Below are 16,790 nucleotides of genomic sequence, written 5' to 3' on the forward strand. Positions count from 1 at the left end.
CAGAGTAGTGATGCAATAACCATGTTACCAATGAGGGAGACAGCAGGGGGAAAATTAATACATGTACCGTGGCACAGAAGCGACATTCAGTCTTTTACGGATGATTTTCCCAAACTGAGAGAGAAACCGATTGAATGGTATCAACAGACTGATAGGTTTGTGAAGCTTGCGAAGTGTCTTTGGGAAGAGCTGAACACCCTCTTTGAGATTGTGGTTCCGGCAGATTTGTGGGAAGACTGCAAAAGGGCTGTAGGTTGGCCGACAAGTGAACCAGAGAGAGACAGGGATACGGGTGCACCATCACCTATGGTAATGAGCTTGTACTATAAGGTGATTGAGCATTTGAAGACGAAGGTTGCCGCGAAAAATGTGGATTGGCAGAAGATTGATCGAACTGCCCAAGAGGCTAAAGAGTCGATTCATGGTTACTATGAGAGGTTGTTGAAGGCGTTCAAGAACTACAGTGGCACGGAAACAATAGAGGCGAAGGATATGCTTCATTTTGTGTTTAGATTTGTGGAAGGGCTGAGACCAGAGATAAGTCAGATGATAAAGACGCATTTGATTTGTTGGCAGTCGAAACCGATTGATGAGGTGTTGAATTATGCGAAATACTGTAGCGACGAAATTGAAGTGAAACAGAAAAAGTTGAAAGAGAAAGTGATGATGATGCAGCTTAAAGCAGCTCAGACAGGTTTGCAGGGGTTGCAAGGGTTCCAACAGCAGGTACCGCAGCCGCAGCCGCAGGGAAATATGGTGTTTCAGCCACAGGCGAGAGGCAGAGGGGGTTTTGTGAATAATGGTCCAGATTTGAATACTGTTGCGATTCCGAATGGTGTGCAGGCAATGAAAAGGGTGATGCCGTGTCACGTGTGCGGAATCGTCGGACATTGGAAACGCGAGTGCCCGATGGTGGTGCAGGAAGGTGCAGGTGTTGGTCAGCAAAACAATGATGTCAATGCATTACAGACAATGAGGGGATCGAAAATGAGAGGTCCAAACCCAAATTTTCAGACCATAAATCAGCTGCAGGGATTACAGCCTATGCAGCCGCAGCAGATGCAGATGCCCCGTATGCAGATGACGCAAATGCAGCCAATGCAACAGCAGTTTCCCATGGTACCTAATCAGCAAATGCAAATACCTTTGGCACCAGTGAGTCAGCAGCAAGTGATGGTTCCTCCACAGATCTCGGGTCAGGTGATGAATACAAATGGCACAGTACAACAGTTCCCATTACACAGTGAGAATGGGATAAACAATGCATGGGAGAGTGAGAATTCAGATGAGGAGGGAAATTGTGTGCTTGCAGCATCCTTGGAGGTTGATCAAAACGGTCCGTATGTAGAGGGAAGAGTCATGGGTCATCGTGTTTCATTCTTGGTTGACACAGGAGCCACACGTTCAACTGTTAAGAGCATTGAAGTACCAAATTTGCCACTCTCAGGGAGGACTGTTCAAGTAGTGGGAGTAGCAAACAGGTACCTGACGAACCCAATCACAGATCCAGTACAAGTCAGTATTGGTAACTATCAAGGGACACATAGGTGGTCATTCTGACCCTGGCGGTCTTTGACCGCCAGGGCGGAGGACCGCGGGAGCACCGCCGACAGGCCGGCGGTGCTCCAATGGGGATTCCGACCGCGGCGGTAAAGCCGCGGTCGGACCGGCACCACTGGCGGGGTCCCGCCAGTGTACCGCGGCCCCATTGAATCCTCCGCGGCGGCGCAGCTTGCTGCACCGCCGCGGGGATTCCGACCCCCCCTACCGCCATCCAGATCCCGGCGGTCGGACCGCCGAGATCCGGATGGCGGTAGGGGGGGTCGCAGGGCCCCTGGGGGCCCCTGCAGTGCCCATGCCACTGGCATGGGCATTGCAGGGGCCCCCGTAAGAGGGCCCCTACATGTATTTCACTGTCTGCTGCGCAGACAGTGAAATATGCGACGGGTGCAACTGCACCCGTCGCACAGCTTCCACTCCGCCGGCTCGATTCCGAGCCGGCTTCATCGTGGAAGCCTCTTTCCCGCTGGGCTGGCTGGCGGTCTGAAGGCGACCGCCCGCCAGCCCAGCGGGAAAGTCAGAATTACCGCCGCGGTCTTTCGACCGCGGAACGGTAACCTGACGGCGGGACTTTGGCGGGCGGCCTCCGCCGCCCGCCAAGGTCAGAATGAGGGCCATAGTTTTGTGGTATGTGACTCAAGCCCGATAGCACTGTTAGGGAGAGACCTATTGTGCAAATTGGGATGTTCGATTATGTGTTCGGACGATGGAATCAGAATTCAGACGAGCAGTGATGGGGAAGAAGAGGACAGTGTAGAAGGGGATGAGATGGAAACTGTCGATGAAGAATATCCTCTGATTACCCTTTTTCCGATGATAACTGAAGAGGATATTCCAGCTGAATTACGGGAAACAGTCGGAAAGGAAGTGTGGGATATGACAGGAAGGTGGGATTGGTGAAAGGAGTGGAACCAGTGAAAGTGACCGTAAAACCCAATGTAACATTTCCCCAGACCCCACAATACCACATGGCACAAGACACCCTCATGAAAGTCGCCCAACTCATTGACGAGTTTGTAAAACAGGGAGTACTGAAAGAAGTGTTAAGCAGTCCATGTAATTCACCAATCATGGGACTAATAAAGCCGAGTGGAAAGGTCCGAATTGTGCAGGACTTGAGGAAAATAAATGACATCATAGTCAAATGCTGCCCTGTAGTACCAAATCCAGCTGTGATAATGTTTCAAATCCCTTGCGATGCCGAGTGCTTCTCAGTCATCGACTTGTCACAAGCATTCTTTTCGGTGCCTCTTCATGAGGACAGCCAATTTCTCTTTTGTTTCAAATTCCTAGACAGGGTTTACAGTTGGTGTCGAATTCCTCAAGGGTTTTCTGAGTCGCCGTCAATTTTCAATCAGATTCTAAAGAAAGACTTGGAAGCGTTAGAATTGCCATTCGAGTCAACCCTAGTACAGTACATTGATGACTTACTGATTGCATCTAAGACAGAAAGTGGCTGCACAGCCGACACCATTGCCCTACTGAACCATTTGGGAAGGAATGGACACAAGGTGTCTCCTTCAAAGTTGCAGTTCTGTCAGAAGAAAGTGAAATACTTGGGTCATCAAATAGAGAAAGGGTCACGGAGAATAATGAAGGAAAGAATAACAAGTGTACTTCAAATGAGTCCACCAAAGACAAGGAGGGAGGTGAGAAAGTTTTTGGGGATGGTGAGCTACTGTCGCCAGTGGATTCCCAACTTCTCAACTCTAGCAAAGCCTTTACTGAAACTGACCCAGAAGGATGCCTTGGATGAAATTGAGCTGAAAGGAGATGAGATGGATGCTTTTATTGAATTGAAAGAATGCATGTGCAGGGCTCCAGCTTTAGGTATGCTTGATTACACAAAGCCTTTCACATTGTTTTGTCATGAACGTGATGCATGTTCTTTGTCTGTCTTGACCCAAGCCCATGGTGGCATAAACAGACCAGTAGCGTATTTTTCAGCTACTTTAGATCCGGTCGCAGCAGCACTTCCAGGGTGTTTGCGCGCCGTAGCAGCAGTTGGTATCAGCCTCACTCAGAGTGAAGGAATAGTGATGGGACACCCCTTAACAGTCATGGTCCCTCACTCAGTTGAGATACTTTTGACCCGCTCCCGAACGCAACACATGACTGGAGCAAGACTCACAAGGTATGAAACGATAATTCTGGGCTCACCGAATGTGCAGCTGAAAAGGTGCACTACATTGAATCCAGCAACCTTGCTTCCCGGTGAAAATGCTGAAATTGAGAACGCTGAGGACGTCAAGCATGACTGCCTTCAGGTGACTGAATTTTGCACAAAACCCCGACCTGACATTAAGGATACTAAGCTTGATGAAAATGACCAAATTGTTTTTGTTGATGGGTCATGTTTAAGAGATGCATTGGGAATATTGAAAGCAGGATATGCTGTATGTACTGTAACAGGTGTCTTGGAAGCGTCCTGGCTTCAAGGAGTCTATTCTGCACAAGTAGCAGAGCTTGTAGCCCTTACAAGAGCATGCCAACTGTCTACATTGATGAAGGTTACCATTTACACTGATAGTCAGTACAGGTTTGGAATTGTGCACGACTTTGGGCAATTATGGTCACAGAGAGGTTTCCTGACTTCTTCAGGGTCCCCAGTGAAAAACGGGGAGAGAATAAGGGAATTGTTACACGCCATTCAAATGCCAGCCGAAGTTGCAGTGGTAAAGTGTAGTGCTCATACAAAAGGACAGGACTATGTTTTCCTGGGAAATGCATATGCGGATCAAGTCGCAAGATTTTGTGCCTTGAACTGTATATTGCTCAGGGATGAATGGAATTCGATAAGTGAGCCAGAGCTTGAACCAGCTGAAGCATTTGCCCTGAAGGTCGTAGATACAATGGATGAACTAAAAGCATTACAGAATAGCGTCAGGGAGGATGAAAGGGCTTCCTGGATTAAGTCACAATGTACAAAGAGACCAGATGAGTTATGGGTTTCAAATGAAGGAAAATATGTTTTACCAAATTGTCTCTTATCGCAGCTAGCGCGGTTCTATCATGGGCAGGCTCACCTAGGGAGAGATGCCATGATAAGATTGTTCAAAACTGATTGGTTTAACCCCAGATTCCGTCAAGCTGCAGAAGCAGTTTGCCATCGTTGTGTCATTTGTCAGCAGATGAACCCAGGAAAGGGAACAGTTGTGAACACGAGCCACATTGGCAGGGCGAGCGGCCCGTTCAGCAGAATGCAGATGGACTTTATTGAGATGCCTGTGCATGGAGGTCTGAAGTATGTGTTGGTGATTGTGTGCATTTTTAGTCACTGGATTGAAGCATACCCCACACGTAGGAATGACAGCCTTACAGTTGCAAAACTATTGTTGAGGGAGTTGATACCACGTTTCGGATTCCCGATCTCTTTAGAATCAGATAGGGGAAGTCACTTCAATAACGAGGTGATAAAGTTACTTTGCGCAGCGCTGAACATTGAGCAAAAACTGCATTGTAGCTATCGCCCAGAAGCCTCAGGACTGGTGGAGCAAATGAATGGTACACTGAAATCAATAATGGCGAAAATATGTGCATCGACAAATTTGAAATGGCCTGACGCATTGCCCTTGGTGTTAATGTCAATGAGAAACACCCCTGACAGAAAGACTGGATTGTCCCCGCACGAAATTCTCATGGGCAGGGCCATGAGACTTCCTGCAGTTCCCGCAAAGCGCTTTTGAATATTACAGATGATATGGTGTTAGACTACTGCAAAGGTCTGGCTGACGTGGTTCGCTCTTTCTCTCACCAGGTGGAAGCAACCACCTTGCCACCGATTCAAGGTCCAGGACACACACTGAAAGCAGGTGACTGGGTCGTGATAAAGAAGCACGTGAGGAAGTCGTGTCTGGAACCCCGTTGGAAAGGCCCTTTCCAAGTGATCCTGACAACCACTACCGCTGTGAAGTGTGCGGGAGTTCCCAACTGGATTCACGCCAGTCACACAAAGAAAGTGTTGTGTCCCACAGATGAGGAAGTTGAAGCGCTGAAACTGCCAGTACCTGATGACAAAGTGCCGAGCGCTGAGACAGAGCAAAACAGAACTAGAAGCGAACAGACAGAAATAGAGGAGAGAGAAATATTCTCTGAGGACGAAACAACCGATTCACTTGGGGAAGACCAAGGAGAAACTTCAGACAGCGACGAAGCAGCTGAAGGTAACAAAGAGCCTGAAGCAGCTGAAGGTGACAAAGAGCCTGAAGCAGCTGAAAGTGACAAAGAGCCTGAAGAAAGTAACGGTGACAAAGGGCTCGAAAAAGGTGAAAAAGCAGGAGAGCCTGATCAGAGGAGGGCTTTCCCAGAAGCAGACGGTACAGAAAAAGAAAAGGAAAACCTGCTTGACTCCCCAGAAGGAAGGGACAAGGCAGAACAGAACGAAACTGTTCAAACTCCTTCAGAAGAGATCGCAGGTCCATCAAGTGGACACAGTGCAAAGAGAAAGCCGAGTATATCACCAGTAAAACTAAGAACTAGAGAAAAGTTGAACGACAGTGAAGGGCCAAGAGTGAAAGAGAAAAGAAAGGAAGTGTCTGTCGTGGTATCAACCTCAAGTGAGGAAAAGAACTTGGCCAAAGAGGAAAGTACCAGTGAGGCAGAATCAAAGAGAGATGCAAAATTGAAAAGGAAAAGGATACCAAACAGGAGATATTCTGGTCCAGAATGGGCATATGCAGTCAATGACGATTGGACTGATGAATTTGTATCTCTCAGCCTTGAGAACGAAGAAGAAGAGATACCAATAGAAAAGAAAAGTTTTATGGACACTGTTGATTGAAAAGCTGATAAATGACATTGCTTGCTACAATCTAACGTGACACAACCAGCTGAGACATTGCTAAACCGGATGAGACATTTGCTAACTTGATAAGACTTTGATAACCTGATTGACTCTTAAACCCGATTTGAGACAACGTTGCTAACTGATAAAAGACTGAGTTATTGCCGAATTGAGACAAATGCTGCTAAACGATAAGTGACTGGGCTCCTGAAGAAAACTGTGTGAACATTGCGCTCGTTCAGCTTTGTAACTGAATTGCTAAATCGTTTCTTTTTAAAGGTGCTTCTAGCTCTCTGATTCTATACAGATCATGACTAGGTACGCTACACAAAACAGTAGAGTGAAATATTGTAAATATGCGTGTATAGGCTTGATAACTGCATGTGTACTAATAATAATGGCAATAGTGCTTGGAATGCATGGTAAGGGTGAGAATGAGAAAATTGATGCTTCTACTTCTGTTCCTGTTACTGTCACTGAACTAACCGCATTGAAAAGACTAGAATTAGATGAGAGACACTTGCATGATAAGAAGGAGCTTTCGTATAATGTTTTCTATCGCTTGCTAACAGAATATGTTGAGACTATGGATGCGAAAGATTGTTATGTGTGTACACAGATACCAACATCGGTAACGGAAGGGGTGACTTATCATCACATGCCTCTTACATATGGGATTACATGTAGTATAGTAACTTCTAGATTTTATGGTCAAACCAACATACAGTATTTTTACTCAAATTATGATGTTACCTTTGCATATGTTCCTATAATCACGCAGCTAAGCCAGATTGCTAAAGATTGGGATGCTAAAATAATGAGGGAATTTTTCGAGCCAATGCAACCTTTTGAAACAGCTCACGCACATAGGGAAAATCTTACCTGCTCGCTCTCTGCAGTAGAAATAAGCTTTTTAGATCGCACAGATGATAGAAGGGCACAAATGAATGTGAAATTAGAAAAAGAGCTAAGTAAGAGGACTTCAGTAGATAATTATGCTTTTGCTGCAATAAGGACACAAGGGAGAATAGCTTTAGATGCTTGGCATGTAGGGAAATTTTGTATATATCGAGGTGAATCTTATTATGATAACATTTTCGTGGGAGCGAGTGAATGTAAACATACGTTTATCTTTAAGGCCAAATGGACATTTATGCTGAACGGACTTGACCCTGTTATACCAGGTGTATATTACATTTGTGGGCATAATGCCTATTATCGTCTTCCAAAGGGATGGTGGGGGAGATGTTATTTGGGTATAGTGTTCCCAAAGGTTTATCAACTGGATGACCTATCGATGATTCCAAAGACATCTGGATCCCATCGTATCCAGAAAAAAGAGACCGCAGCTGCTGTGGTAGGAGATATATTTGGAGCCATGATTCCTTCATTGGGAGTTGTGCTGAATTCCATCAAAATAAGGAAGTTGTCTACTATTGTGGATAACATGTTGACAAAGTTTTCAGGTGCTATAATCCTGATGGATGCTGAACTTGCAGCGGAAAGAGCTATGACTCTTCAAAACAGGCTTGCCCTAGACATTCTTTTAGCAAAGGATGGCGGCGTTTGCAAAATGCTTGGTGCGCGCCACTGTTGTACGTATATTCCAGACAACAGTGTGAAGATTAAAACAATGCTTGCTAATCTAACGAAAGAAAGTGCAGACTTGAAGGAATTGAAAGAACCAGGAGTGTGGGAGAAGGTTGGAAAGGGACTTGCTTCAGTGGGAAATTGGCTTGGTGGCATTTGGAATGGAATATTATTAAAAATAATACAGGGAATATTAATAGTACTGATTTGCATCTTTGGGATTTGGGGAATAAAAAGGGGAATATTAATGATCATGGCAAGAATTAAAAGAAGGAAGGAAGAGAAAATGATGAAAAGAATGGCAGAAGAATACAAAGCAAGAACAAGGGGATCTAAAAGGCAGAGAGAACTGACAGAATTTTAATGGAATAAAATTTGTGGGAATGGTTTTGTGTGATGACAAGTAGTCATCAGAGGAGGGATTGATGACGCAGAAATGAAGGTTTTTACATTTATTAGCGCATAGACGTAGTGCTGCAATAATCAAGTGTGACTTTAACCGAACTAATAAAGATTGTACGGGGACAAATGTGCCCTCAGAGTAGTTTGCCAACATTTATAAGCGTGCTTTATATAACGTGATGTATTAGACTTGTATTAATTTGACATAATCGTAAACGTGTGCCATGATTTGCTTGTTTGAAATGTTTTAGCTTAGCATAACTTTAGTGGAGGCTTTGGCCTAGTTGCCTTGTCTCACGGTTTAGATGCTCGTATTTTTCCAATGTGCTAATAAAACGTGTATTCTTGCTTGAAGCTGTACTTTTCCAGTGAGATCGTTCACATGCTTATCTTTAAGGTTTCGTGCCAGCCTGGCATCTTCTTCTTTGCTCCAAGGTCAATCTGCAGGTGCAGACAATGGACGCTCTGAAAGTGAGTTAATTGGTAAAATATGTTGCAACTTACGTTCCCGACTCCAAGGATAATGTATGCCTAGGTAGAAGCTTGAGAACTGTTGTTTTTGATTTGACAATTTGAAGCCAACCTATGAACCCTCCAATGGAAGACCCTACTGGATTTGAACTGTCGTCTATTTAAACCTGGTGCACGAAAGGAAATCGGACATCGCCCCATACCCGCCATTTTGCAGGACATTGCAGACATTATGGCCCATCTTGCTGCGACGCCATTTTGAATGAGACTTTGATGCTTTCTCTAATTGAGAGAAAGAGACTTTAAGTAATTCTCGCCCTAGAGACTTTAACTTTGATTTGCCCCTTTGCATGAAGTAGTTTTGTCCTTTTACCTTGCCGCTGTGAGGCAATTGCCCCGTCCACCCTGCCCCTTTGCCCCGTCCCATGCTGATCGAAACCGGTACCTGTGAGACGAAGACTTCCTTGAATGCTGATTGAATTTGGTAAATATGAAAGGAAATTGTACAATTACATGGTGTTTTCTTTTTAGGTAACCAACTGCTGATTTTTGATAAGAGCCCTAGCTAGGAGTTTTCTAAATTAATGTTGCTAAATTGTTTTCGCATGAAGTCCCACATGCTGATGCTAATTTGAGGTTAGATGAGGATTCATTTGTTGCACGATGCAATTTGAGACCTTGTTATGCTGACCAATGTATGCAATTAGCTCATTACAGATTATAGTTTTAGTGGTTTGTGTTGCTATTATCGAATGCATTGTTATTCAAATGCTGCATAGATTACATCTGTTTCGCCGTTATGGACAGCTATTAATGTTCATTTACATATATCATTTGGTGTTGAGACACATTTATATCGTGCTAGCTTTGTTAATATAGGGAAATAAATTCATTAACTTTGAATAAAGTGGTGTGGTTATTCATGACCGAAAGGTCATGGTTCGCCGAAATGTTTTCTGGATTAATTGTGAAGTGTTATGTTGATCAAGGTATTGCTTATGTTCGTTATTGATTATCGATTGTTGATTTGATTGTTTACTCTCGGGTGAAGAGAGTCCCACTTGGCCAAAAGATTCATCGACCCAAGAGCGTCCAGATACAGGTAATTTATTAGGCTGGAACGCTCTATCATTTGTTGACATGCTTAAAGTAAACAATAAACGAAACTTAACAGCATTCACAAAGCAACACCACACTTAAAACACAACATGGCACATCACAGCAAATCAGTCAAAACTGAATGCAACACAAACACTGCAGCATATCAAAACAAAATCACACTGTAATAATGCAGCACAAAAAGACAGCGGCACAAAAAATGAACACGTCGCCAACACAGCAAAATGCTAAACAGCAAATATACACAAACGTTTTTCACACACATTACCACCTCCAGAATCCTGTTTCATAACTTGGTGGTAAAAGATGTTTAGGGCAAACACAACCTTGATGGTAACTGTCAAAAATGGTTTGTGATCCGGCCCATACTTTACAGCATTTGTGTGTTACTGTCACTGAATGCAGCACCCATGAAAGAACAATTCTTCGGGTTTAAGGTAGTCTCTTTGCAATGCCGACCCAAATGCAGGGAATATTATAGAGGCTGCGAAACGACTGTCCATGCGTGCCAAAGTCTATTTAGATTAGCAATACGATTATTTAAATGAGACAAGTACATTCAGAAAACAAGGTATAGGGGCGTGGAGTGTCCGGCAAGTGGGATAAACGGCAACATTTATGAGGAGGGTGAATACATCATATGACATGTGATTATTGAGTCTAACATAACATAGCAGTTGATCTGCGTTTCCATACTGCAGTGCTTTTCGAAAAGGTATTAACGACGTATGGTTTTGGAAGGGATCTGCTTTATTGCACTTAATGCAGGAAGTGCGATTGTATCATTCTGGACGCCACTCCATCACTTAACTACGGGAATGTGAAACCTATTTTGAATAAGAACCCCGTAAAACCCGAATAGTAAACACATTGATCATTTACTAAAAGATCCGACAAGTAAAGAAGGATAGATGACTGCACACTAAAAGCCCATGCTGCCTGGAGCCGGAGGCCTGAGCTTCTGCAGTACACAGTAAGAATGGTACCTTTCATTCAATTGGCTGTAAGCGCGGAAAAGCAAAACAAACATGCTTACCTTGAACGACATTTTGCACATCTCAGCGCCGTCTCATTCCCAGTCAGGCTGCATTAGAAACGGACTGGATGGCGTCCTCGGCTGCTTCCTGTCCTCCTTCCACTTAAGAAATTGTAAACCCAAGGCGGTTTTGCAGCGCGGCTGTAGAATCCGCAGGATGCTCCCAGCCAAGCCTCTTACCAGCAGTGAGTGCAGCAGCGGCAGCAGAACCAGGAGCTGCATTACAGCTCCCGAGGGAGCTCCCTGACTCTCGGTGCTCAATACGTACACGGCATGCAGTGTGCAGCTGCACAGCACACGTGCAAATGTACCGGCCACCACATAAAAGCGAGACAGTCTATACAGACATGCACAAAGAAGAATATTGTGCAAACATTTAAGTTTGTTTCAATTCTATATATCGTGATGCAAAGAAAACACACTTACGATTTTTAATAGTAAAATTCAACTTAAAAATAGTAAACACAAACATTTGTAATATCAAGAACATAATATATTTACTACCACACTATTTGTATATTTTCTACAATGACAAGCACCAACAAAGTCAATGGATTTCGGGGGTCATTCTGACCCCGGCGGTAAAATCCGCCGCGGCCGGGGTCGGCGGTAGCACCGCCAACAGGCTGGCGGTGCTCCGCCGGGCATTCTGACCGCGGCGGTACAGCCGCGGCCAGAAGCGGAAAGCCGGCGGTGTACCGCCGACTTTCCGCTGCCCATGGGAATCCACCATGGCGGCGCAGCTTGCTGCGCCGCCATGGGGATTCCGACCCCCTCACTGCCATCCTGTTCCTGGCGGTTCCGCCCGCCAGGAACAGGATGGCGGTATGGGGTGTCGTGGGGCCCCTGGGGGCCCCTGCAGTGCCCATGCCAATGGCATGGGCACTGCAGGGGCCCCCGTAAGAGGGCCCCACTCTGAATTTCAGTGTCTGCTTTGCAGACACTGAAATTCGCGACGGGTGCCACTGCACCCGTCGCACACCTTCCACTCCGCCGGCTCCATTCGGAGCCGGCTTCCTCGTGGAAGGGTGTTTCCCACTGGGCTGGCGGGCGGCCTTTTGGCGGTCGCCCGCCAGCCCAGTGGGAAACCCAGAATGACCGCTGCGGTCTTCTGACCGCGGGACGGTCTTCTGGCGGTTCCCTCCAGGCGGGCGGTTCCCTCCAGGCGGGCGGCTCCCGCCGCCCGCCGGGGTCAGAATAACCCCCTTCGTGTAGTTTATCACAGAGAAGCACGCAACATGCACACACACTGCTTCTGGTTCACAAAAAAAGTACATGTATGGGCGAAGATTTTCATCTCCACCTGAACATATGTTTTTGTCTTTTTTAGTTCACAAACCTTCATAGAATTATCCATAGAAAGCTTGTCAGGCCTTTGTATCCAGATGTACTACTGGGAATTGAAAGTGACGTGTTTCTAGGATTGCAATGAACGCCGAAGGTACTGTTCCTGCCAGAAAGGAAATAAAAACAGAATGGTGGACGAGACATAAGGTGGGAATCCCAAGGATTAGTTCTTGGTGCCCTCATACATCCCTCGGGATGTCATGCTTCATCGTCAGGCTTGCTCCTCATAGGGCAGGTGCTGCAAGGCCCTATGGGTCCCCAGAAGGGTCGCTTTAGCAGAGATCTTTTTTATCTTGCTGAGTGATGAGAGGTTTATGTGTAAGGGTGTCCTAGATGTGTGGGATGGAGTGGTTCTGTATGCACAAGTGAAGGGGAGTTCAAACTGCCTTAGACATACCTGATTCAATTTATTGCAGTGGTTCTCTTGGCAGGGTTAAAAGAATCTGTGAGATGGGTCAGGGGTACTAAAGGTGTGCAAAATGCCTAAGTAGCTTCAAATCCAGGAGTGTAGTCAGGTAGGGTTTAGTTAGGTCGACATATTTCACGCCCTTGAGGCTCAAAAAGAATCGGTGGTGCTTCTTCAGCACCTAAGAATAAAAAGGAGTATTGCCCTAATTGCTCTAAATAACACATACCCTCAGCTGGTAATTTGAAATATGCATTTTGTCTACAACTGAAATAGACTAAAGGAATTGCTGGATTATCACTCTGTAAATCTGTCAAGCTCAGTCTTAGCTTTGGGTAAATTATTTTCATTCTAATGTAATCTTCTTTGTTTTTCCAAGCATCTTTTAAAACATCATCACACCGGATTCTGACTACGTGCAATGTGTGTTCTCCTCTCTTCTAACATCATGATAAATTCCTTCTATAGTGGACTCATTACACAAGTCATGTTAGTCTGATAAGCTTTAACAGAGTTAATAGGTAAGTAGGGTCTGAAATAATACCAAGCATTGTTTATTTTTTTCACCTTTGGGTTTAATTTCATGTTCTTCTGCAAAGGTACTTTTGAAAGAATCATACGATAGTTCAACTAGTAATAGTCAAAGTGCTGTTGCCTCTAAACTAAGCCAAGCAATATGCTGCAGGAAATTGCATAAAATAAAGGAATGTCACCCCTCTCCCCCAGCTGACTAAGGTAAGTGCTCACACACATAACAATTCTTAGCATTCATGGCATATGTACATTCTAGAACTAATCAAGAACAAATATTGGTTCAGTAATCTTCATTCATAAAGTCTACAAATAATGATTTCAGCTCATCATCATCTACAGCAGGAACAGGTGTAGTATTAGTGTGTGAAAATACAGATTTATCTTTCTATGGTGAAAGTATATCACTGACAATAATGCTACAGCTACTAATACTATCAACAGGTTGGCGGTGCTTCCCTGCCCATTCTGACCGCGGCGGTAAAGCCGCAGACAGAAAAGGGGATCCGGCGGTTTCCCGACGGATTTCCCCTGTCTGGGCTGAATCTCCATGGCGGCGCTGCAAGCAGCGCCGCCATGGAGATTCCGACCCCCTTCCCGCCACCCTGTTTCTGGCGGTTTTTACCGCCAGGAACAGGATGGCGGGAACGGGTGTCGTGGGGCCCCTGGGTGCCCCTGCACTGCCCATGCCACTGGCATGGGCAGTGCAGGGGCCCCCTAACAGGGCCCCAGCATGATTTTCACTGTCTGCTTAGCAGACAGTGAAAATCGCGACGGGTGCAATTGCACCCGTCGCACCCCTGCAACACCGCCGGCTCCATTCGGAGCCGGCTTCTATGTTGCAGGGCCTTTCCCGCTGGGCCGGCGGGCGCTCCTTAATGCCTAATATAGTTTTGCATCTAGCTCTGGTTAGAACACACGTTTGTCTAAAATCAGATCTTTAAACACGTTCAGTGTGGCAGCAAAAGTTAGAGTCTTTATTTTTATTGCAGAGAACAGTCTTTATTTTTCTTCTTTTTCTTTGCAATTCATTTAGGGGGTTATTACAACTTTGGAGGAGGTGTTAATCCGTCCCAAAAGTGACGGTAAAGTGACGGATATACCACCAGCCGTATTACGAGTCCATTATATCCTATGGAACTCGTAATACGGCTGGTGGTATATCCGTCACATTTGGGACGGATTAACACCTCCTCCAAAGTTGTAATAACCCCCTTAGTTCCTTGCAGCTATATTTACAGCAACCTTCATATAGGGGGTGATTCTGATTCTGGCGGGCGGCGGAGGCCGCCCGCCAGAATTCCGCCCCCAAAATACCGCGCCGCGGTCAAAAGACCGCGGCGGGTATATCAAGTTTTCCCCTGGGCTGGCGGGCGGCCGCCAAAAGGCCGCCCGCCAGCCCAGGGGAAAACGACCTTCCCACGAGGATGCCGGCTCGTAATCGAGCCGGCGGAGTGGGAAGGTGCGACGGGTGCTACTGCACCCGTCGCGTATTTCACTGTCTGCCAAGCAGACAGTGAAATACTTGTAGGGGCCCTCTTACGGGGGCCCCTGCAGTGCCCATGCCATTGGCATGGGCACTGCAGGGGCCCCCAGGGGCCCCGCGACCCAACCCAACCGTCATCCGGTTCCCGGCGGGCGGACCGCCGGGAACTGGATGGCGGTAGGGGGGGTCGGAATCCCCTCTGCAGCGCAGCTAGCTGCGCTGCCTTGGAGGATTCAACAGGGCAGCGGTACACTGGCGGGAGACCGCCAGTATTGCCGGTCTGACCGCGGCTTTACCGCCGCGGTCAGAATGCCCTGCGGGGCACCGCCGGCCTGTCGGCGGTGCTCCCGCCGACCCTGGCCCCGGCGGTCTAAGACCGCCGGGGTCAGAATCACCCCCATAGTCTTCCTTAACCTTGCTCCATGTTCTTCTAAAAATGTTATCCCTGCTCTTTTACTGCTTCTTCAGGCCTAAGTAATCCTCTTAATTCTTCTTAGCAACTTATCAGTTTTTATTTTGCACAGTTCATTCATTGAGTTTATCAAAACTGGGTTTTATTCTGAACTCGTGGTTCCCAACCTGTGGTCTGGGGACCCCTGGGGATCCATGAAGCCGCCTCAGGAGGTCAGTGACTGCTTAGAAAATTAGCAAATTTTAACAGATTAATAAAGTGTATCTGACTAAAGTGCCTAAATGTACAACTGAAAATGTTAAAACATACTGTAAATGTCAAGGAATTTGAAATTGGAGGCTAAAAATCAAATTAGAATCCTCAGGTTGATTAGTGAAGGTGCATCAAACAGAATATAGTATGGACAATATGTGGCTTCAATTGAATTTAGAATACCTTCCTATTAAAGTCATTTTTTAATTTTTTATTTTACTTGCTTGCAAATAAATAAAATGTGTTATAATTTGTATTTGTGTTTGATGGAACGCTTGTTTCTGTATTTATTGTGTATTGTTTTTGGGTTCAAATCATTGAGAAAGTTTAGGTCTGGATTACCGGCTTCCAGCAATGACTCAGTGGAGGGGTCCCTGGATTCCAACAATGATTCAGTGGGGGGTCTCTGGGTTTCAGTAATGATAAAGTGGGGGTCCACAGAAGTCGAAAGGTTGGGAAGCACTGTTCTAGACAGTTTTAAGTGGGTTCAGGCTATTCTATGCTCCATGCAAGCAAATCTGATGGGGGAACATTTAGCACTTGACTCATGTAGTAAGTCAATTCAGGTGCTGAATAACTTCAGCTAGGTACTCTTGATCTTTTGGATCTCCTTTGTACTTGCTGTTCACCTTCTGTGTCATTTATACCACTTGATTCTGTTTCTTCAGTGCTCATGGATGGTATTGCTTTGACTGACATGCTTGATCTTAATTTCTTTCTTTTGTAGACTTTTGGCCTTTCAGGATTTAAAGTTCTTTCTGGTCTTGATATGGCGATCCTTTCTTCTCCTGGATCCTCTTCTTGCTTTGGAAGTGTCTCTACTGTCACTCCAGCTGGAGTGTTTACTCCTTCTTCTCCAAGAGCTCTAATGTCACTCTGAGAAATCTAGGAATTGGATTTCTTCACCTGTCTGTTGTTCTTCACCCCTTGCTTTTTGCCGTTGTGCTACTTGCAGTATTTGTACAATCTGCACAACTTGTGGTGGCACAGTCACCAGTGTTCACAGTTCTGGCTCATTGAACACTATTCCCTCATATGGATCTCTTGTTCTCTGGGTATGAGATGCATGTACCCAGGTTGGCACTCCGGAACATTTGACAGCAGTGTTTGTGACTAAAATTACCTGGTACGGGCCTTTCCACCTCGGCTTCAGACAGGACTTTCTGTGTTTCTTGAAAAGCACCCAGTCTTCTGGGCTCAAGTCATGGCACTGCTACTGATGTGGGTTTGCAGCGACAGCTTCAACCTGTTGAGAAACAGAACACACCACATCAGCCAATCCTTTGCAGTAATCGAGTACCATGTCATCTGTTATGTTCACAAGTGCATTTGCAAGTACAACAAGCAGTCTTCCTGTCAGGTGTATTCCGAAGGCTCATCTGAACCAAGGGCAAA

General features: G+C 45.7%; 1 protein-coding gene across 1 annotated transcript in view; it reads right to left on the bottom strand.

Moving 5' to 3' along the window:
- ANKRD29 (ankyrin repeat domain 29) overlaps positions 1 to 11,253 on the bottom strand; it is a 585,479-nt gene extending 574,226 nt beyond the window's left edge. The window contains exon 1 of the mRNA XM_069220024.1: positions 10,962 to 11,253. Within this exon, the coding sequence (XP_069076125.1) occupies positions 10,962 to 10,982 (21 nt within the window). The 5' untranslated portion in view covers positions 10,983 to 11,253. The remainder of the gene's footprint in view (positions 1 to 10,961) is intronic.
- Positions 11,254 to 16,790: the final 5,537 nt, after the last annotated feature.

The sequence above is a fragment of the Pleurodeles waltl genome, chromosome 2_2 (genome assembly GCF_031143425.1).
Source record: "Pleurodeles waltl isolate 20211129_DDA chromosome 2_2, aPleWal1.hap1.20221129, whole genome shotgun sequence".
Classification (NCBI taxonomy): Eukaryota; Metazoa; Chordata; class Amphibia; order Caudata; family Salamandridae; genus Pleurodeles; species Pleurodeles waltl.